Below are 22967 nucleotides of genomic sequence, written 5' to 3'. Positions count from 1 at the left end.
CAGTCTGTTCCCAATAGAATGTATGTAAGTTTCAAGTGAATAGAGTTTTTATTCACTGTCTGGTCAAGGTTGAGCCTCCCTCTGACTCAAAGCAAGCAGGTGTGATATCAATTTTATCATGAAATAATCTGAAATTTGGTTCTAGTTGAGGAGGCCAGAAAGATAGGGGATAAAGACATAGATGGTGAACACAGAATTCTACATTGATTTTTTTTTCTATCTTGCTCCCACTAAGATAGAGTTCCATATTTTGCTCACTGCTGTATACTTAACTTCTAAAACAGAGTTAGACCCAGAGTGTAAATTTGATCTGACTAAAAAGTTGTGGGATATTTCCAAATCATGATGAGATAATATAAGTCCTAAGGGTCAGAGGTGTAAAGGTGGTCGTGGCTGTCTTCCTTCTCCCTTTAAAATAACAATGATTTTGTTTAAAGTGTTCACTGCTCTGTTTCCAGGTTTTAGGCCAGGGCTGAGCCTCACTCTCTTACTATATGCTAAAAGTCCAATGTCCTCATGGAATAATATAATGTTTGGTTCAGGACTTGGGGCCAAGTGAGAGAGCAGGGACTAGGAAATAACATTATATATCTAAAATGTATATATAGTTGTATTTTTTGTTGTAGTCTAAAGACAAACTATATAGTTTGTCACATAGTACATATTCACTCCTCAAACCCTTTAATGAAATTTATCACACTCTTTTTATGCTGTTTTGTAGTGTTTTATACCCACCTGACATCTTGTTATTGGCCTGAAGGTTACTTGAAAGATAAAAGACCATGTGTTAAAGGAAGCTTTTTGTTTGTCCATTGCTATGTCCCAAACTCTTAAAACAGTTCCAGGATTGGGGGCAGCCCTAATTCTGAGTGTCAGAAAGCAGGATAACTCCAATATTATCATGGAAAAATATAAGGTCTAGTTCTAATCTTGAGGTCAGTGGTGGGTGGTGGATAGCTGCCTCACTACAGTCAGGATAAAATGTCCTTGAGAGGTGAAATTTTTTCTTTTTCAGTCAATTGCCAGTACCATGGCTAGGGCCAAGCCTGGGTATCAGGAGTGGCAAAAGTACCTAGAACAGAAACTTGCATTCTAAGGTCAGTGTTACTGTTATTTTTGAAGTTGCAATCCATTTCCCAATTGGAAAAAAAAAAAGATCCCTACAACAAAAAATACAAGAATGTCACATGATTTAAAGTTTACTATTCATGTTGATTTTTTTTTAAACACAGAAATCAATACTATTATCAACTATGGTATATTTTCAGTAAAAATATAAAACATAAGCAAGATTCATGCTAAATTCATGATAGTGTCTCTCTCTGCAGAGGAAGGAAGCTTTATATTTTGCAAATATGCCAAATGTTGACATTTGCTAATTCTAACTGAAGGTAAATAGATGTTTCTTATGTCTTTCATACTTTCCATAATATGTTTTCATTTTTCAAAATACGTAAAATGCAAAGAGAATTTAAAACTGTCGGAAACGGTTTTATTACAATGTTTTCAAAATTGAACATATCTAAGATATATGCATATACAACACTCAAAGACATAAGGCATCTGAATTATACAAGCAAGAAGCCTGTAATAGAGAAAACTTTAAATTTTGTATTTCACAGAGGAATATACATTCCTTTATAACAGAAAGCTTGAATAAACCAATTATCATTGAAGAGATAAGAAAGTGAATTAAAGATCTACCACTGAAATTGTCACCAGGATTAGACTGTTTTTATAGCTCATTACTAGCTAGTTTTTAAAGAACAAATAATTCTAATGCTATTTAAACTACTCCAGGACACAGTAAAATGGTTGAAAACTCATAATTTCATTTTTTAAAGCTAGCACAATTTTAATAACAAAACTTGTAGAATATAATTTCACTTTGAAATGTAAATACAATAATACTAAATAAAATATTAGTTAATAATATCCAGCAATATATCAGATGATTATTACACCATGACCAAGTGGGGTTTATTCCAGATACACAAATTTGGTTCAATATCAAATACCTACCACTCTAATTCATTATGCCAACAAATTAAAGGAAAAAAAATCATATTATTTTATCAATAGACACTGAAAAGATATTTGATAAACTTCAGGAGCCACTTTTAGTAATAATGCTAAATAAAACAGGAAGAGATGAAATTCCTTAAACATGTTAATGGTTAATGACTATTTACCAATAACCAACAGCAAATGTCATAGTAATAGAGAATACTAAAGACAAATCCATGAAAATTAAGAACCAGACAGGCATGTCTGTCATAATGATTATTCAATATTTTTTTGAGAATCCAGATAATGTAATAATAATTAATATAAACATTGTAAGAAATAAAATGATCTCTAATTGCAGGTGAGATGACTGTATATCTAAAAAGTCCCAAATATTCTATTTAAAAAACCCAGTATAATTCAGAGGATTTTGTAAGATGAAAATAGAAGGAAAATAGCTCTAGTTTGTATATATTGCCAAAAATACAAATGAGGAGGAAAAGATACATTTCAAAATGTGACAAAAACTGTAAAAATATTTAGAGATAAATTTAATCAGATGTGATGAACCTATATGAACAACATTACAAAAATACAACCAAAAGATTTTAATGATGTACCAAAATTCTCAAGTATTTACAATTAATATTATTATTAAAGTCATCCTCTAACAGAAATGCAGAAATGTAATATAATTCTAAGACATCACACTTTTTTTAAAAAGTGGAAAGAATGCTGACAAGTTTCATTTGAAAGAATAAATGTCAAGGACAAATTACATAAAAGGAAAACAAAAAACGACTAGTGACAGGGGACTTGCTTTACCAAAGTCCAAAGTTTATGGTCAAGCTAGTACAATTAAAATAATGTGATACTGGCTCAGAAACTGGAAAATGGGTGATTTATTTAATAAATGTGATAGCATAACCTGGTATACAATGTGAACAAAATGTATAGTTGGATGTCTATCTTATGCCATACACAAAAATAAATTTCTGATGGATCAAATAGTCATTAGGAAATAATGTACGTAAATATTTTTATGACTAGGGATGGGAACATTCAGCTGAAAAAGACAAGAAACCCAAAAGCTTAAAAGGAGACAGGAATCTAAATTAAAAAAAAAAAACTGTACAGTAAAAAAGAGAAGATATCAATAAAGTCAATATTAATGATAGAATGGAAAAAATCATAACACATGTGGGCTACAACTGAGTAATAAGCACCACATAGCAAATATATTTAGAATTACTACAGATTTATAAGGAAAAGATTAACTATTCAATAGAAAATGAGCAAAAGATAAGAATTAGCAATCACAAAAAAGTCCAAATAGTAAAAAACAAAACAAAAAACTCATTGAGTTTGTCAATTAAAGAGACAATACTAAAAAAAAAATAATAATAAAATAAATAAAAAAAATTAAAAAAAAAGAGACAATACTATGTAATTTTTCACCATTCAGGTTTGCAAATACTAAAGTGTGCTGCTGTAGGATATGCTGGAAAATGATCACTTTTATTTTGGATGGCAATTTTGTACTATCTCTTAAAATTAAATATACACCTACCTAGCAGTCCCATTTCTGGGAAGCTACTCTATAGAAATAAAAGCACCAGTATGTATTGTAGCAGTGCTATGGTGGAAAAAAAAGAAAATAACTTAAAAGACCAGCAAAAATGTAATGGTACACAAATGGTATCATTTTGGTACATAAGTATGTACTGTGTATGCAGCTGTTAGAAAGAAGGAAGATAAGGAGAAATAGAAGGAAAGGGGAAATTAGTGATTCATTTAACAAATGTGATGGTACAATCAAGCATTCAATATAAGTACAATGTATAGCTGGACCTCTATCTTATACCATATACAGAAATACATTCCAGGGGGAGATGGAAGGGAGACAGAGGCATGGGAGAGATAGAGAGATATCTGTAGTTACTGACCAGAAGGATATGTCAAGTGAGAAAAGCACTTAGAGAAATAATGTGGCTTGCTGCTTCTGTAGAAAGAACAACAAATTTCCTTTAGGAAAATGGGGAAAACATGGAAGGATATACATTATGTTCTTAACATTTGTTACCTGGGGAGAAAAAAATGGTAAGGCAAGGAAATGGAGGAGGGGAAGATATAGCGTGTGTACACCATTTATTTTTCTTTATCTAGTTTTCCATTGTTGAAATTTTATGAAAATTTTTCAATTTTCTATTAGCATCCAATTTAAAAATTTTATTACAGAACAAGGTAATATAAAAAGTACCAAAGTATACTTGGGGTAAAATTGTGGAACTAGTCAATGTAAATTTGGTGTACAGTAATTAGTAACTTCTTTAATCTCTGACACCAAAACTTTTCTCAAAAGTTCATACAACATATTTTACATTTAATAGTTCCACAACTTCTGCAATAGTATAACGAATCTTTAGGGTGTTTTCACCAAACCATAGACATAAATGTGAATATCATCATCAAACTTAATGAAATAGACAGATGGCTTGGCCACAACTTGGTGGATGAAAATGCCGGTTCTCTTGGACCCGTCATCTTTGGCGTGCTCCACCTGCTTGCCCACAAGGCTGTCGACAACTTCTCCAGGCTCCCGTTCTGCTGTAGGGAAATAGTAGTTGGAATCTGGAATGATGCGCAGGTCACCATCTTTGTAGTCATCCAGCAGTGTGTACATATAAAGGACTGGATCTTTCTCATAGGTGATGTAAAACCAAGTGTCCATTACAGGAGCTCGTGCCAGGACCATGCCCTTCCATTCATCTTTCGTACCGTGCTCACCCTCAAACACATGACCTACTGCCTTGCCAATCAGGGAATCTGCCAGGCGCGAATCAATGCGAGGAGTTGGCACTCTCTCAGGCAGGATCTCTAGTGCTAAAACTCGCTTATCTCGGTGCAGTTCTAGCCCATACACACTATCCTTGCCATCATATTTGATGATGTAGAGAGTGGGCTTCACGGAAACCTGCTCAAGCACGGTACCCTTCCACTGCTCCACAGGCTCGTTGCCTTCCTTCCAGCCGTGTTGAATGCGGCAGCCAACGATGTTCCTACGGGTGAGGAAAGTGGGCTTGCGCCGCTGTTTCCTGTGGGTGTGCCTTTTCTTCATCAGGTATGCGGACACGCCATCTACGCCCATTGGAGGCACTGTTGGGGGCGACATGGCTAGGGTTTAAGGAGGCTCGGCAACGTTGCCTCTTGCTAGATTAAACTAACAAAAAGTCAGCGCTATCCAGTATGAGATCTTTTTTTCGTGATCTCCCAAAAAAGACAGATCCTGTGCTGTCCGTTCTCCTTCTCCTTTCCCCAAAGGCAAGACTCTCACTAAGGCTTGGCAGAAACGCTCTAACTCTGGGCACTAGAACAGTGGGGGCCTCTTGACAGTATTCTCTCCCGCTCCGGAGAGGTATCTGCAAGCAGTGGCGGTTGCCGCTGGAGATGGCGGGCTTGCGTGTGTTGCCCGCCCCTTGAGCCCGCCCGGACTCCCAGCCCTAAGTCCCCAGAATTGACCACTTAGCTGTTATCGATGGTGCGGCGGATGCGGAACGGCGACGGAGGAGAGGACGGGAAAGAGAAAAGAGGGATAGCTGCAGCGCCAAAGTCGCAGGCGGCGGCAGTTCTTTGAGAAGTCCGCGCGGCCTCGGTTTAGCAATGTTTCTCTGCTCGGCCTAACTCTGGCGCCAGGGTTTTTGCCGCTTCGGGAACCCGACCCCTCAGAGCCCGCCAGAGCCTCAGCCTCGGCCCCGCCCCCGCCATTCCGCCTTCCGCTCAGCCAGCAGCAGCAGCAGCAGGGCGGGTTAGTGAGCACACTGCTTTCGTCCACACAGTCTCAGGCTCTCACTCCTTCATTTCCTCACGCGCCCCCCGACTGCTTCCCTCAAACCCAAGCCAGACTGTCTGGCTCCCCTCCTCCTACTCTCTGGCCGTCTGTCACCCACTACCCTCCTCCACAGCCTCTCCATCTGCTTTCTATCTTCCAGGAATTCCTCACGAAGCTTTTTAAAAAATAATATTCAACATACACACAGAGTTCGTCCATACAATTTTTTTTTTTCGGATAAGCAAATGCTGTTGTACAGTCCACCATCTTGATCCAAAATCTCCTTTATATTTCCTACTTGATCACTCATGATAATGCTTTTTTAATATGTATATTTTTCTGAATGCAAAATAAATGTACTGACACTGTGGAGATTTTCTGAAATTCAGTGAAATAAAAACCGACACTAACCTTAATCTTACCATCTAGATATACACCAAAATGTTAACGTTTCTGATATCTCAAGAAATCTGTGCTTGTATTTCACAAAATTGGGAGCAACTTTCATATCTTTACAGCTTCTTTTTAAATTCATATCATGAACTTTTTCCTGAGTTATTAAGTACTCTGGAAACATTTTTTTAAATTGTTCCATAATGTTTCTTTGTAAAGATCTTCTGTTATTTATCTTAAATATTCTGAAAATGAATAAAACTAGTTTATCCTCATATATGGATTTATTGAGCTAGTATAAACCATTTTTTCAAAGGATGTTTAATGACATGGAGATCTACATATAGGAACAATGTGTGAAAAAGCAGGATATTGAAGCAAAATTGTGACTCCCAATTTTGTAGAGAAAGAAAAAAAAATAATTTTTTTGTAGTACATATTTGCAGTTTTTCTGATTATAAAATTATTACATGTTCATATGGAAAATATGAAAACTAGAAAAGAAAGTATTTATAATTTCACCTATTTCAAGTCAAAGGTCTGTTATCAGGATTAAATGAGAATGTCTGCATGTCTTTTATTCCCATATACAACTTACAAGATGGCAATATAAACCAGGGAAGTCTAGATTCCTCATTCTCATTCCTCCACTCTTTACTGGTGAGAAGAAAAGGCCTCATATCATTATGGGTTAAAAAGGCCATAATTCTTCTAGAAATGTAGGAAAACAGGAAAGAGAGGCAAAGCAGCAATTCAGGCTGCCTCCACATTTTATTACCTTCCAAGACAGGGAAATAAAAGCTGATTGGTCAGAATATGTGTGGATCTTCTACTTCTCCATGTTTCTCAAGCTAAAGGCTTTGGAGTTGTGATTACTGTCTAATACTATATTATGAGAAAGTAATTCCAAGGAAGCAATTTCGAGAAAGCAAGAAGACTACATATACTAAAAGGTGTTTCCAAGCTCTCTAGAATTGCATAGCTGTGTACACACACATATACAATCTACACACTGAAAGTTAGAAGGTCAGTATGTGTAAATGTCATGTCATTATGTTCCACAAATAATGCCCCCCCTAAATAATTCCCCAAACCAAGATGTGCCAAGTTATTTTTGCTTAGAAGAGTGGGTGACAGGTCGGAGAAGATCATCTACCAGACACACAAATTCAGGACAGTTAACTCAAGCTCTTTGGTTATATACCTGGATAGAATTCTTGCTCACAATCTTACAGAGTAACCCAAGGAGACAAATAATTCCTAATATCCTTTCTTCTCTAAAACTATGATTCTGATGTTTAAATCATTCCCTAGCATTATAGATTCAGTGAGCCTCACTACATTAAGATACAATGTTTACTTTGTATGTCTGCCCATTAGACTACAAATCCACTCAAGAAAGAACTTTCATCTTTTATCTCAAGTGCCTTACTCAGAGTAGGTATTCAAAAAGTATTTGTTAAATGAATAATAAGCGGTTTCAGCTGCCTTGCTCCAGTCCAAAGAAGTCCTCCAAAATGAAACAAGTAGTCTTATACAAGCTTCTGAAGATTGCAATTCTCGTGACTTAAAATCTCCTAGGATAGCTTTATCTCTTCAAAACACCCATATTACTGATGTTATAAATATGTGTCTGAAAGTCTGAAAATGATAAGGAGAACACCATAAAATGCAACATAGGCATACCTTGGGGATATTGTGGGTTCAGTTGCAGACCACTCCAATAAAATGAATATTTCAATAAACGAAGTCACAAATTTTTTGTTCCTCAATGCATGTAAACATTATGTTTAACTATAGTATTGACTATTAAATGTGAAATAAATAGCATGATGTTTAAAAATCCAAGATATATATGTTAATTGAAAATATTAACCATCATCTGATCCTTTAAAGTTCTCGATCTTTTTTGCTGGTGGAGGATTTTGCCTCCATGTTGACGGCTGCTGACTGATCATGGTGGTGGCTGCTGAAGGTTGGGGTGGCTATGCAATTTCTTAAAATACAACAACAGTGTAGATTGCTATATCCATTGACTCCTTTCACAAATGATTTCCCAGTGGCATGCAGTGCTATTTGATATCATTTTACCCACAGTAGAACTTGTTTCAAAATTGGAGTTAATCCTCTTAAACCTGCTGCTCCTTTATCAACTAAGTTTATGCAATATTCTAAATGCTTTGTTGTCATTTCAATAATCTTCACAGCATCTTAGCCAGGAGTAGACACCACCTCCAGAAACAACTTTTGTTGTTCATTCATAAGAATCAACTCCTCATTCATTTAAGTTTTATTATGAGAATGTACCAATTCAGTCACATCTTCAGGCTCCACTTCTAGTTCTCTTGCTATTTCTATAACATCTGCAGTTACTTCCTCCACTGACATCTTGAACTCCTCAAAATCATCCAAGAGGATTGAAATAAACTTCTTACAAACTCCTGTTAATGTTGATGTTTTGATGTCTTCCCATGAATTATTAATGTACTCATTTTACACCTAGAATGGTGAATCCTTTCCACAAAGTTTTCAATTTGCCTTGCCCAGATATCAGAGGAATCACTATCTATGGCAGGCTATAGCCTTATGAAACGTATTTCTTAGATAATAAGACTTGAGTGTCAACATTACTCTTTGATCCAATGGACCACAGGATGAATGCTGTGTTTGCAGGCATGAAAACAACATTAACCTAATTGTGCATCTCCATCAGAGCTGTGGATGACTGTCAATGAACAGTAATATTTTGAAAGAGATCTTTGTCTTCTGAGGTTAGGTCTCCAGAGTGGGCTTAAAATGTTCAATAAATCATGTTGTAGACAGATGTGCTATTATCCAGGTTTTGTTGTGCCATTTATAGAGCACAGGCAGAGTAGATTAAACATAAATCTTAAGGGCCCTACAATCTGCTGAATAGTATAAGAACATTGGCTTCCACTTAAATTCACCAGCTGCATTAGCACCTAACAACAGAGTCAGCCTGTCCTTCAAATCTTTGAAGCCAGGCATTAACTTCTCTTTTTTAGCTATGAAAGTCCTAGAGGGCATCTTCTTGCAATAAAAGACAGCTATGTTTACACTGAAAATCTGTTTTAGTGTACTTACCTTCAATGATTATCTTAGCTAGATTTTCTGGTAAAACTTGCTACAGCTTCCACATCAGCACTTGCTGCTTCACCTTGCACTTTGATGTTTTGGAGATGGCTTCTTTCCTTAAACCTCATGAACCAACCTCTGCTAGCTTCAAATTTCTCTTCTGCAGCTTCCTCACCTCTCTCAGTCTTCATAAAAATGAAGAGTTAGGCCTTGCTCTAGATTAGGCTAATGTTGCGGTTGGTTTTATCTTTTATCCCAAACATTAAAACTTGCTCTGTATCAGAAATAAGACTACTTTGATTTCTTATCATTTGTGTTTTCACTGGAGTAGTACTTTTAATTCCTTGAAGAACTCTTTTTTTTTCCATTCACAATGTAGCTGTTTGGCCCAATAATGCCTAGCTTTTGGCCCATCTTGCTTCTTGACATGCCTTCCTCACTAAGCTTAATCATTTCCAGCTTTTGATTTAAAGTGAGAGACATGCCTCTTCTTTTCACTCGAAAACTTAGAGGCCATTGTAGGGTTACTAACTGGCTTATTCAATATTGTTGTATCACAGGGAGGAGACAGGAGGGAGCAGCCAGTTGGTGAAGCTGTCCAAACACACACAACATTTATCCATTCAGTTTGTCATCTTATAAGGATGCTGTTTGTGGTGCCGCAAAACAATTACAATAGCAACATTAAAAAATATCACTGATGCCAGAACACCATAACAGATATAATAATAATGAAAAAGTTAAAAATATTGCAAGAATTACAAAAACATAACACAGAGATATAAAGTGAGCAAATGCTGTTGGAAAAGTGGCGCCGATAGATGCTTGACATGGGGTTGCCGCAAACCTTCAATTTGTAAAAAATACAATAAATGTGAAGCACAATAAAGTGAGACTCATTAGAACAAGGTATGCCTGTATGGGGATAACTATAACATCTACCTCAAGGTGTAGCTATGAGGATTAAATAAGAAAAATGCAAGTAAATTTCTTGGTATCTGAACTTTCATGGCAAGTACTTGTATAGCCTCTTAACTAGTCATTCCCTAAAACAAGCCCTTTTTTTCTTATCAGTTCTGTCTATAAACCACCTGGCTCATGCTCCACATCTGAACCTTTGCTCTATTTCACATTCAAGCTTTCTTGGTCAAAGGCAAAGTGTGAATCAAGGAGACAATGTTGTGGGGTTTTGTTCCTTATAGTCAGTTTCAAAGCAATCTTTCAAATGCTACAAGGTTCTGGAAGCCAAAACTTTGGATAAATAAAATAAAATAAAATGTTGAGGGACTTCCCTGGTGGTCCAATAGTTAAGAATCCATCTGGCAAGGTAGGGGCATGGGCTTGATCCCTGATCTGGGAAGATTCCACTTGCTGCAGAGCAACTAAGCCCATGAACTAAGCCCATGAAAGTGGAGCAACTGAGCCCTAGTGCTGCAGCTACTGAAAGCTGAATATCTACAACCTGTGCACCACTATAAGAGAAGCCACAACAATGAGAAGCCCACACACTGCAAGAGAGAGTAGCCCCTGCTCACCACAACTGGAAAAAGCCCCTGCACAGCAATGAAGACCCAGCACAGCCAAGAATAGAATAAGTGAAAGTGAAAGTCACTCAGTCATATCCGACTCTTTGCAACCCCATGGACTATACAGTCCATGGAATTCTCCAGGCCAGAATACTGGAGTGGGTAGCATTTCTCTTCAGGGGATCTTCCCAACCCAGGGATCGAACCCGGGTCTCCTGCATTGCAGGTGGATTCTTTACCAGGTGAGCCACAAGGGAAGGCCAAGAATACTGGAGTGGGTAGCCTATCCCTTCTCCAGTGGATCTTCCCAACCCAGGAGTCGAACTGGGGTCTCTTGCATTGCAGGTGGATTCTTTACCAACTGAGCTATCAAAGAAGCTCATAGAATAAATAAATACAATTTAAAACATTGAGAATAAATTTGGGAGATATAGCGATAATTTATAACTGGAAGGGTTATAGACATAAGCATAAATATTAATTCCATTGTACAAGGCAGATTATAATACATGTTATGAAAGATACAAGTTAAGCCCTGGGGACTAAAAGGAGGTAGTGATTTCTTACTTCTGGGGAGATTGGAAGAGACAACTTGAAATGGTAAGACAACAAAAGGAAGACATTCAGTAGGTGGTAGAATAGTGAGATCTATTCAGCCTAAGCAGAAAAGAGCTAAAGGCACAGAGATATGCCTGGTCATAAGACATGTAAAATATTGGTAAGTAGCTGTGGTTGGAGCACAGAGTGTGCCAGGGTAAGGAATAAGATATGTGGTGGGAAACAAGACCAAAAGCCTCAAATGGAAGGAGGGACTTGGCATTCTATCCACTGCTGGGTGGGAGAAGATGATGTTCCAATTCTTCTGATGGTGTAGTGTTGGCAGGTCCAAGTAAAGAGTTGGTCTTCCATACCCTACCTGGCAGAAGCAGGTAGTTTTTCCCCAAACAAGCAGTACTTCCAGAGTAGTATTAAGTGATATGATATCGAGCACATATCTTACCTTCCATCCCCCACTCACCAGAACCAAGCTGTGCTAAGCTATGATTTTCTTGCCCAGAGTAGTGTCAGTGAGGGTTTATGATAAGATGTTACTCCAGAGTCATCTGGTGGTATGAGGTAGGGCTGGTGACATCTATGCTATAACCTCTCTTAACCATCTCCCCATGTCAAGTTAGCAGCAATGAGACTAAACAATGTAGAGTAAGGCAGGCCTCATCAGAACTTGAGTTCCCCAAACTCATTGTATCAGTGAAACCTAGTGAGGAATTGAGCTGTCATAAACAACCACTATTCAATGAAACTGAACTAGGAGAATAAGATGGGAATAAATGGTACTCAACTCTCCCTACATCCTTGGTGTTAGTGAAGCTCAGTGGTCAGATAAGCCTCTATCCCGACTTGGAGGCAATGAGATGGCATGAGTCATCACACAACTTTCATCATTAAGGCATTGGAGATCTAAGAAGGGAACTAAACTTTTATCCATCCAACCCATGTGCAATGAGACAGCTTGAGTCACTGCTCCACTTTTGCAAAGGTAGTGCCAAGAGAAGAAAGAAACTGAACCTGCTCATACACCCAACCCTCTAGATACATAACAGGGGGATAAACTGATAAAGAAAAGTCAAATAGAAGGGAGTCTCATAGTATAATAGGAAAAATGATAAAGATGCAAAGAAAATCATAAACAACAAAATCACAACTTAAATGAGACAATACACTTAATAATGCTGAAACCAAGATAAGCCAAATGTTGAAATTATCTGAAATAGATTTTAAAGCCTTAAAATGCTTTTAATATATAATTTTGAATTATCTTGAAACAGATGTAAAAAATTGAAAATATCAGCAAAGAAATACAAGGTATATAAAGGAACTAAATGGAAATTTTAAATTGAAAAACGAAATAGCAAGAATAAAAATCTCAATTGAATAAAAATCAATATAAGACTAGAAAGATCAAAACATAGAATCAACAAACTTGAGGTTAGATAAATAGAATTACCCCATGTGAATAACCGGAGAAGGCAATGGCAATCCACTCCAGTACTCTTGCCTGGAAAATCCCATGGACGGAGGAGCCTGGTGGGCTGCAGTCCATGGGGTCGCTAAGAGTCGGACTGAGCAACTTCACTTTCACTTTTCACTCTCATGCATTGGAGAAGGAAATGGCAACCCACTCCAGTGTTCTTGCCTGGAGAATCCCAGGGACGGGGGAGCCTGGTGGGCTGCCGTCTATGGGGTCACAGAGTTGGACACGACTGAAGCGACTTAGCAGGAGGAGCAGCAGCAGCAGTAGCAGCATGTGAATAACAGAGAGAAAACAGACCAAGATAGACTCAGGAATTTTGTGAGACAATAACAAAAGAGCTAACATTTACAATTGTTTTAAAAGAAATGACATTCATATATATATATCTTTCAATGCATGTACAAAATCTGTATACTGAAAATTAAAAATGTTAATGAAAGAAATTAAAAAGCCACCTAAAGAAATGGAAGGATATGCTATGTTTACAAATTAGAAGACTCAGCTTAATAAAGATGTCAACTCTCTCCAAATCAATCTATAAATTTAATGCAATTTCTATAAAAAATTGCAAAAATTTTTTGCAAAAATGCAAAAATTTTCATAGAAATATACAAAATTCTTCTTAGATGTATATGGACATGCACAGTATCAAGAATATCTAAAATTTTGAAATAGAACTATATAGAAAGCATCATTCCATCTTAAAGTTGCATAGCTGCATTAATCAAGGAAATGTGCCGCTTACAGACCAATAGACACATAGATCAATGAAGCAGAGGGAGAACTCAGAAATTGACTCACACATTTACATCCATCAGATTTACGACACATATGTTGGAGAAAGGATAGCCATTCAAAAAATACTGCTAGGGGAATTGAACATCCTGAGGCATGCATGCACACACATACAAACACACATAAATGCACAGGACCTACACAGAAACTTATCTTATACAAAAATTAACTTGAAATGAAAAACTGACTAAAATGTAAACTGGAAAGCTATAAAATGTTTACAAAAACAAACAAAAAACTTTGGCACCTAGTACAAGCAGAAGAATTGTTATACTTGACACCAAAAATAGGATTCTTCACAGGAACTATTGGTAAATTTGACCTCATTAAAATTTCTTTAAAAATATGTTCTATGAAACACTCTATTAAAAGGATGAATAGACAAGCTACAGAAAGGAAGAAAATATTTGCAAATTAAACAGTTAACAAAAGTCTCGTATCTCAAAAACATAGAATAATTTTTTCCTCAGCGATAAAATAGCCAATAATCCAATCAGAAAATGGTAAAAGATATGAACAAATATTTCCAAAACGATATACAGTCAGCAAATAAGCACAAGAGATCATTCACCATTAGGAAAATATCGATTATGATCATAATAAAATATCATTACACATCTATCAGAGTAGGCAAAATTTTAAAAATAGTGACTATACAAAATGTTGGGCAAGTTGCAGAGAAACTAGTTATTTCTTACATTTATGAGTAGAATGTAAAAAGATGTATTCTCTCTGGAAAATATTTGGCAGTTTCTTACAAAAATAAACATAGAAATACTATATAACTCAGCAATAATACTCTTGAACATGTATCTTGAGAAATAAAGACACGTTTATACAACTACATGTATGTAAATGATTATAGAAGCTTTATTCATGATTCATAAAGTCTAGAAAGAAACCACATGTCTTCCACAGTGACTAAAAAAACAGTAATACAGTCAAACCATGAAATACCAATCAGCAATTAAAAGAAATATGTTATTGATACAAATCAAATTTTATATTTGTAATGAAAAGAATTATGCTGAATTTTTAAAAAGCCCATCATAAAAGGTTACATACTGTATTATTATATTTACATAGCATTCTTGAAACAACAAATTATTGTTTAATAACTTCCAAGGAATAGGGATCTGGAGTAGAAGGGAGGTGTGTGTGTGTGTGTGTATGTGGATGTGTGCTCAGTCCTGTCTGACTCTTTTGACTCCATGGACTGTAGTCTACCAGGCTCCTCTGTTCATGGGATTTCTCAGGCAAGAATACTAGAGTTGATTGCTATCTCCTTCTCCAGGGGATCTTCCCAACCTAGGGATCAAACCTGCGTCTCTTTGCATCTCCTGCATTGACAGGCAGGAGGGAGGTGGTTGTAGTTAAAAATGAGGTATCTTTTTGGTGGAACTCCCTTTCATATTGACTGTGGTAGCTGCCACAATAGTCTATTCATGTGATAAAACTGCATAGTACTAAATACACACAGACAGAAGTCCAAATATAACTAGTGAAATCCAAATAAATCTGACACATTTTATCAATGCCAGTTTCCTGTTTTGATTTTGCACTCTAATAATGTCAGATGTTACCAATGGAGCAACCTGGACAAAAAATACAAAGAATATCTCTATTATTTCTTATAACTGCATGTGAGTTCACAATTATGTCAAAATATTTTTTAAAAAGGAAAGAGTTGAAGCTGTAATATGTAAGATAATGAAAGTTATTATATATATGTGAATAACAAGATGCAGAAAATTGTATAATATAATAAATTTTCTTATTAAAATAAATAATAAAAATGTCATTTTATGTACAGGAAAAATACATATGCAACTTTGGACAAGTCATTAAATCTCACTTTGCTTTCATCTCATCAGACAAAAAATACAAGATTTGGGCTAATTCTGCTCTAAAATCTTTTCTTGTTCCAAGTTTCTATGATTCAATGAAAATGGAAACCTGGAAAAGAAATCTGGGATTCAGAAATGAGTTTGGGGTGTAGTTACTTAGCCAATGTATGTAAATTTTTATGAGGAAAAAATGCAACTAGGAAAGTTGAGGGCAAAGTGACAGCACTTTTAAATCAAAGATCCAGATTTTTGTTTTCTTTCTTGGGAACTATAAGGGATTTGTGGAGCTGCTAAATCACCTATAAAAATCTAATCTTATTGTAGTATTTTGGCAAGTGTGATAGTGAGAGTTGATGAGAAGAGTAAAATTGTGAGTTGGCCTGTTGGATATATTATGAATAATGATTTTATTTTAACCAGTTTTCTCTGGAGTCTAATATCATAATCATACTGTTTTTCTTTTTTTTTTATTTCTATGGTCATGGTCTCACAGCTAAAGTTTAAGTTAGAGAGTGCTCAAATTGGCTCTGATAACAGGGTGGACTGACTGATAAAATGTTGTCCCAGCAGATTGTCCCTCCAGGAAGATGCAGTCTTAGTTTGATCATCTCCAGGCTATTGATTATAGGAGGAAAGTCCTGGACAAAAGGGAATGTCAGACCATTTTCCCATCCTCTGTCAATAAAGATCTAATATTTTTAGGCCATTTTTGTTTGTCATTGGATCGTAGCTATAGGTTGACCAATAATTTAAGGTTTTTCCAAGGGGTTCCCAGGTGGAGGGGTGGAACCTTAGAGGAAGCACTTCTTATATTAGCTCAAGCAGTTTGTACCAGATATCTGCATGCTCAAATCAAGCCAACAAAACCAAACCAAGTCAGAACCTCACCTGCCAGGAGTCACACTCCAAATAAAACAAAAGGCAGAGATGTCCAGAAATCAAAGGCCAAGTGACAAGAGTGCCCCCAAAATATGGCAAAGTGATTCCCAGAAATCAAAAGCCAAATAGCATAAATGCCAAACACGACTTCCCAATCCCACTAGATCTGTGACCTGGCAGATTCAGTGCTAGCAACCTTTTCTAGTTCTGATATACTTTCAAGCAATTTCTTGTTGTTTTCTTGAAAAGAAGTTACTCTATCATTTCCTCTTTTAGAAGGTTCTAGATACCAATCAAAGTAAGCATGGCCAGCCTTTACTAACCGTGTGCACAAAATATCAATTTTGAAATATCAAAAGAGCCCCAATTTGGCCATTTCAGGTTGAGATCTCTTCTAGTATAATTTCCCCAGTTAACTAGGTACTTGCAAGTATGAGCTCCATACCAATTGTACATGAATCTAGCTGGAGTATTAGTCAGAGGTTGACTTTCTGACACCCCTCCATTTCTGTTTTTGAGATTCTGTTTCCCATTTTAAGTTGAATTTGTCAGGGATAAAAATCACTAATGAAATTGTGTAGTGAGCCTGTGTGCTTCTTAAGAGCTTAACTCCTCCAGGAGTCACTCTAGAGTCATTTCAGCTCATCTTAGATGTCTCGGATTCCACCTCTGGCAATCTAAGATCACCATGGCTGCTCAGGTCACTGAATGGCCAGTTCATATGGGTGACCCCCAGATGAGCAAGTATTTTAATTAATGAGTGGTTTCCCTATGGGACCACTGCACCATATGAGGACTAGGCCTTCACCACTGCCATAAATTTCTCAGTCACCTGAGAAAACCGTAACTGGCTGGGAGGAGTCTTGTCCCTTTCCTTTGGAGCACAGCTACCATATATTTTCCTCACTTTTATTCTAATATATCCTATAAAGGCAGTCCAACTGAGGAAAAGCATCAGGTCAGCTTCTTACCTAACCACTCAGCCAAGACCACTCAGTCCCCTACAATGAAGTGACTTCAGCATCTTTCAGCTGAACCCTGGGTATTCCTCAATGTTTTTTCAATTAAGTCCCTCCACAGTACCTTTCTACTGGGTGGGTAATTTCCCTGGCATCTTTCAGCCAGCCCACTCCCCACCCTTCAATATCTTTCAGCTGGGTGGGAATTCCTCAGTATCTTTCAACCAAGCCTCACTCAGTGTCTAGTGAGTGAGTATGCCCTGGGTATTTCACTTTCCCCCCTCCCCCAGTATCTTTCTGTTAAGTAATTAGAATAGGAAAAAGGAGTTCAAAATTGGGGGGGGGGGCGCTAAAAGACAAAGAAAGGGAAAAGGGAACAAAGGAAAAATCCACAGACTAAAGTGAGAATCTCAGGTGAAACAAACACACCCCATTCCTGGCTGTCCCTAATTGGCATAGGGCAGGTTCAGAGAGGAAGAGACAAAAGTTATAAAAAGAGGGAGCCAATACAGATTGAGGCCTCCCCTTTGGGGTCGGCCTGCCCTCACACCTCCGAGGGTGTACTATGCTTTGTTTGCTGAATAAAACTCTGAGCTGTAACCAAGCTGTAACACTGGTCTGCCATTTCAAATCTTTGTTGCAGCAAGACAGAATCAAGGGAATTATGCACTCTCCCAACATATCCAACAGGGTGGGGTCACGTAACCTGTTCCACCACCAAATAAAACACAGAATCTCAAAGAATATGGGAGATTCGAGAACCAGGAGAGACTTATCCAAATTCGTCTGCCCTCCTCAAGGAGGCGGATGGACACAAGGGGCTGCTGCTGGTATTAAAGCTCCAATTCTTCCTGGAGTACAGGTGAAAGAAGTAAGTCCGCTCTGGGTCACTTCACCAGTCACCATAACTGTTGACTAAAAAGATGCACAACTTGAGAGTTTTGAGATAAGTTGTATTTGGGGCAACATGAAGACTGCAGCCCTGGAGATAGCACCTCATATATCTCTGAGAGACTGCTCCAAAGAGGTAATGGGGGAAGGTCAGTATATAAGATTTTGGTATAGGGGGAGTTCAACACAATAAAGTGCTTATTTACAAGAGGTTTTCTGCTAGTCAATAGGAGCCAATGTCATCATAAAGGGATTTAGTTCTTTTCTAGATATGAGGAGATGCAAGGATTGGAATGATAAAATCTATTCTCACTAATCTAACTACCTAAAGACCTGTCCCACCAGATTCCCTGGAGCACAGAGTGCCTCACTCCACCCTGTACTCCCTCAGGGGGTGTTGGAGGTCAACAGCTGCAACAGCACAGGGTTCAGTCTCTGCAGAGACAGATGGCAAATGCCTTTGTTGTTCAGTCATTGGCAGTGCTCTTGGCAAGTGCCAATTTGTAGTTGTAATAGTGTAGTAATATCAAATCTTGTTTTAATCACCTAAATGTCTATTTTATTTATCACATTTTAAATCACCATCCAAATATTTTTATTCAGTTGAGGTAACTCTTTTTTAAAATAATTTTAACTTCATTGGAAACAATAGACTTTTCTTCCAAATTTTTCCTGTTGATACTCTTAATCGCTCTTATTAACATCTGTAAGACCCATTGAGGTGAAGGCCACAATGAAACTTCACAGACCAGTTTTTCTCATTCTAAAGGAAGGTTCTTAATTTGACTTTTGTTTTACAGGTACCAATGAAACAGTTGTTTACAATGAGAGCACTCTATATTTAATAATGTGTTAGTTTCTTTGACTGTTACCAAAAGGTATGCATGGGGGGGGTCTGGCTGCTCCATGCTCAAAAGCTAGTAAACTGGCCAGATTGTTGGAAAGTCAACTACAAATTGGCACTTATCAAAAACATCACAAATGACTGAACAACAAAGGAATTTGCCATCTGCCTCTATGGAGATTGAACTCCATGCTGCTATAGCTGTTGACCTTCAACAACCCCTGAAGGAATTCAGGGTGGAGTGAGGCACTCCAGGGAACCTGGTGGGACAGGTCTTTAGATGGTTGGATGTTTTCAGGAACAGATTTTATGATCTCAGTCTTTGTATCTCCTCATATCTAGAGAAGCACTAAATCCCTTCATAGTGACATCAGATCCTCATGACTAACAAAAACTCTTTTGTAAAATGAGCACTTCATGGTATTGAACTCTCCCTTCACCAAAACCTTATATATTGACTTTCACCCACTGCTGCTTTGGAGCAGTCTCTCAGAACTATCTGAGATGACTCCTGGGCTGCAGTCCTTATTTTGCCCCAAATAAAACTTAACTCGAAACTCTCAAGTTGTACATCATTTTTAGTCAACAAAAGGAAAATGTGCTTTATTTCAGATGCCTGAAACAAGGTCGGTGGTGGGGAGGGGGGTGGACATCTGTCCAAAGGCTGACCCACCCCCTGCCCCAGACAAGCCAGGGGTGAAAGCTTTTATAGTTAGAGTCGGGGTCAGGGGGTGCAACATGCAGAAACAGCACAGTCATCTCTAACAGTCATCTTCAAATTCATCATCAGTGGTCTGACTAGCATCATCTTGGTTGGTTTAGATACAGTTAATCTTCAGTTCCCGATGCAATTGTTCCCATTTCTTTGCCATCAATTATGAGAATTGTGTCAGCTCAAGTCCTGGGTACAGTCTGATCATAATGTAGCTAACTTCTTCATCTGGTGCTTTGGTATCTATAAGACAGCTCACAGGATATGATTCAGAATATTATCTATAGCCCTTGAGAAAGAACTAAAGGTCCTTGACTAGGCTTAATGACTACATTATTGTTATTTAGTCTCCTTTAACTGTTTTCCTTTGTTTCCATATTTCTCACTTCTCTGATTAAACTTACTCTTTGACTAAAGTTCCCCACAGGCAGAGAACTTTGTAGCAGAGGGGAGGCGGGCTCAAGGGCCAAATGAACCTGCTCCATTTTCATGACTGCCAATAAATTATCTCAGCAGAGACACCCAAGCCATTAAGATGCAAAAAGACCTCTTATCGGCCTAACACAAGCAAACAAACACAATAGAACAACCTAGGAAGATCAGATAGAACATTTACATCTCAAAGACACAGAAAAATCAGAGCTTCCCCCTAGAAAGACTTGTTCAAGGTTTTACCAGGCCAGTTTTTACTTTTTAACTGTGTACACATTACAGAGCCCTCTCAATATTTAGGGCGAGATTTAATTTCTCCAGTTAACTAGATATTTGCAAATATGAGATCTGTATGTCTTTCTATAATGGAGTCACCTTGGTGTCTTTCAATCAAGACACTCCCCACTGCCTTCCACTGGGCGGGTATTTCCCTGGTAACTTTTAACCAGCCCACCCCTCCCCTCAAGTGTCTTTCAACTGGTCAAGTATTTTCTTTGTATCTTTCCACTGAGTCCCACCCTGTATCTAGACCTCTGATGGGTATGTCCCAGTGTCTTTCAAACAGCACTTGCCCCCCTCAGTATCCTTCAACTGAGAGGGGATGGGTACCTGCTATACTCACACCAAATAAAAATTCAGGATCTCAACCAGTATGGGAGATAGGAGAACTAGGAGAGACTTACTCAAATTCTTCCTGAACTTTTGAGGAAGCAGACGGGCACAAGGGGCCTCTGCTGGTACCAGGGCTCCAGTTTCTCATAGAATTCAGGCAGAGGAAAGAAATCCTTTCTGGGTCCCTTCATGTTGGTCGCAAAAACTGTCACTAAAAAGTTAGTCACAACCTGGAAGTAGAGAGTTATTTTATTTGGTGGAATGTTAAGGACTCTGAGCCTGGTAGGCAACATCTCAATAGCCCTGAGAAAATTGCTCTGAGGCAGGTGGGGGAGTCAGGCTATATACTAGTTTGTAACAAAGGAGACAGGGAATTTGAATGTCAAAGATTATTGTGAGGTAAGGAAAATCAGATATCAAGTAAAAGAATTTAGCATTCTTCTGCATATGGGAAGATGTAAGCCTCTGGGAAAACTGAATTCATTTCTTTCATATATACCTCAGCTATCTGGGGCCAAACCCTGTTTCCTGACTGTTTACATCCTTAGTTCCTTGTTCACCTTAAGGAGTGGTAGATGTGGCAGACGGCTGCTTCTTGCATCCCCCCACTCCCCACAACTCCCCAGCAATCACCATGGGCGGGGTGGCATCTGCTGGATCTCATGCATTGTATTACATTTTGGGAGCCCTCATTCACATTTGGAGGCCTGAAATCACTGATGGCTGTGACATTTCTTGTTTATTGATATGGCAGGAGATATTTTATTTCACACCCACTTCTCTTTCTACTTTTGCTGCATGTGGTTTTGGTGTCATATTTTAAAAATCATTGCCAAGACTAATATCAATGATATTTTCCACTGTTTCTTTCTAATCATTTACTGTTTCAGGTGTTATTCTTAAGTCTTTAGCCAATTTTGAGTTGATTTTTGTATATTGTGTCAGTCCAATTTCATTCTTCTGCATGGGATAGTCAGTTTTCTCAGCAGCTTTTATTGAAGAGATTACCATTTCCCTATTATGTGTTCTTGGTACCGTTATTAAAGATCAGTTGACTGTAAATGCATGGATTTACTCTGGGCTTTTTTTCTGTTCCATTGATCTATATGTCTATTTTGACATAAGTACCATACCATTTTAATATCTGTAGATTTGTAATTGTAGCTCATTTCTTAAATTATCTTTTAATATAGGCAAAATAAAGCCTTCTAAAGGCTCAGGACAGCTTTCTTGGCTAATTTTGGTTGCCCATGTGGCTTGTCCTAGAAATGTATAATTATGAAGTGTTTGCTAGTTTCATGTTGTTGCAGAAACCAGTACTCCAGAACCAAGCACCACACTCGGAGAATTGGAGAACTCAGGTTTATTACGCTGGCTGACCCAGAGGAGTTAACACTCCAAGGTCTGAGCCCTGAACAAAGAGGTTACAGAGTTTCTACACACAGACAGGCATGGTTAAGTGGATTTGCGGGTTTGCAGGGGCTGGACGATTGCAAAGAGCAGGACAAGGGTGAGTGAGATAAGCTCCAGTTCCTAGTATTGTGAGTCCCCACTTTCTGAGATTACGTGACCTACGTGATCCAGACATTGCAAGGAGCAAGCTGAGTTACAGAGGCAGAAGGAGCAGAAGGTTATGTAAAATTTTAACTCTTCTTCTTCATTCCCCCCTCTTGATGCTTCTATCACTCATTATAGAAGACTTCATCTCATGTTTTGGTAGGACATTCAGAGCGCCCTGTCATTTAGGGGGCTATATTGAGCTATTACCATTTGTAACTTTCTGGATTCAATTTGAGAGGTTATCAACTGGGTAATAGAATTGAGAATACAAGGGCAGAACAAGAGCGCTGCAAAGAACATGAAGAGAGGACGGGTTAAAGGGAGAAGCCATGATGCCCAGCTCCAGATACTGTTCCAGTTACCCCAGGAACTTGTTAGTTCCTCTCTCCTTTTCATGATTCATTCCCTTAGCTGTTGGGCCATGTTCCTGACTATTCCTGATTGGTTTACATAAAAGCAGCATTCTTCATATAAGAAGAGGCAGAGTCCTCCCTTTTCAGCTGTCAGTAGGTCTAGCCCTCTCCTATTCTGTAAAACCACCTCAGCCAGCAAA

At 37.9% G+C, this 22967-nt stretch overlaps 1 protein-coding gene across 1 annotated transcript; it reads right to left on the bottom strand.

The window, feature by feature from the left end:
- Window positions 1-4082: 4082 nt before the first annotated feature.
- Window positions 4083-9426, bottom strand: SPIN4 (spindlin family member 4). The gene has a single exon (XM_081565587.1). The coding sequence runs from the start codon at window positions 5177-5179 to the stop codon at window positions 4430-4432; it is 750 nt and encodes a 249-aa protein (XP_081421713.1). The 5' UTR covers window positions 5180-9426; the 3' UTR covers window positions 4083-4429.
- Window positions 9427-22967: the final 13541 nt, after the last annotated feature.

This window comes from Giraffa tippelskirchi, chromosome X (genome assembly GCF_054371585.1).
Source record: "Giraffa tippelskirchi isolate mGirTip1 chromosome X, T2T-mGirTip1v1.2.pri, whole genome shotgun sequence".
NCBI lineage: Eukaryota > Metazoa > Chordata > Mammalia > Artiodactyla > Giraffidae > Giraffa > Giraffa tippelskirchi.
Note: the sequence above shows the minus strand (reverse complement) of the source record. Positions and strands in the feature narration are given on the sequence as shown.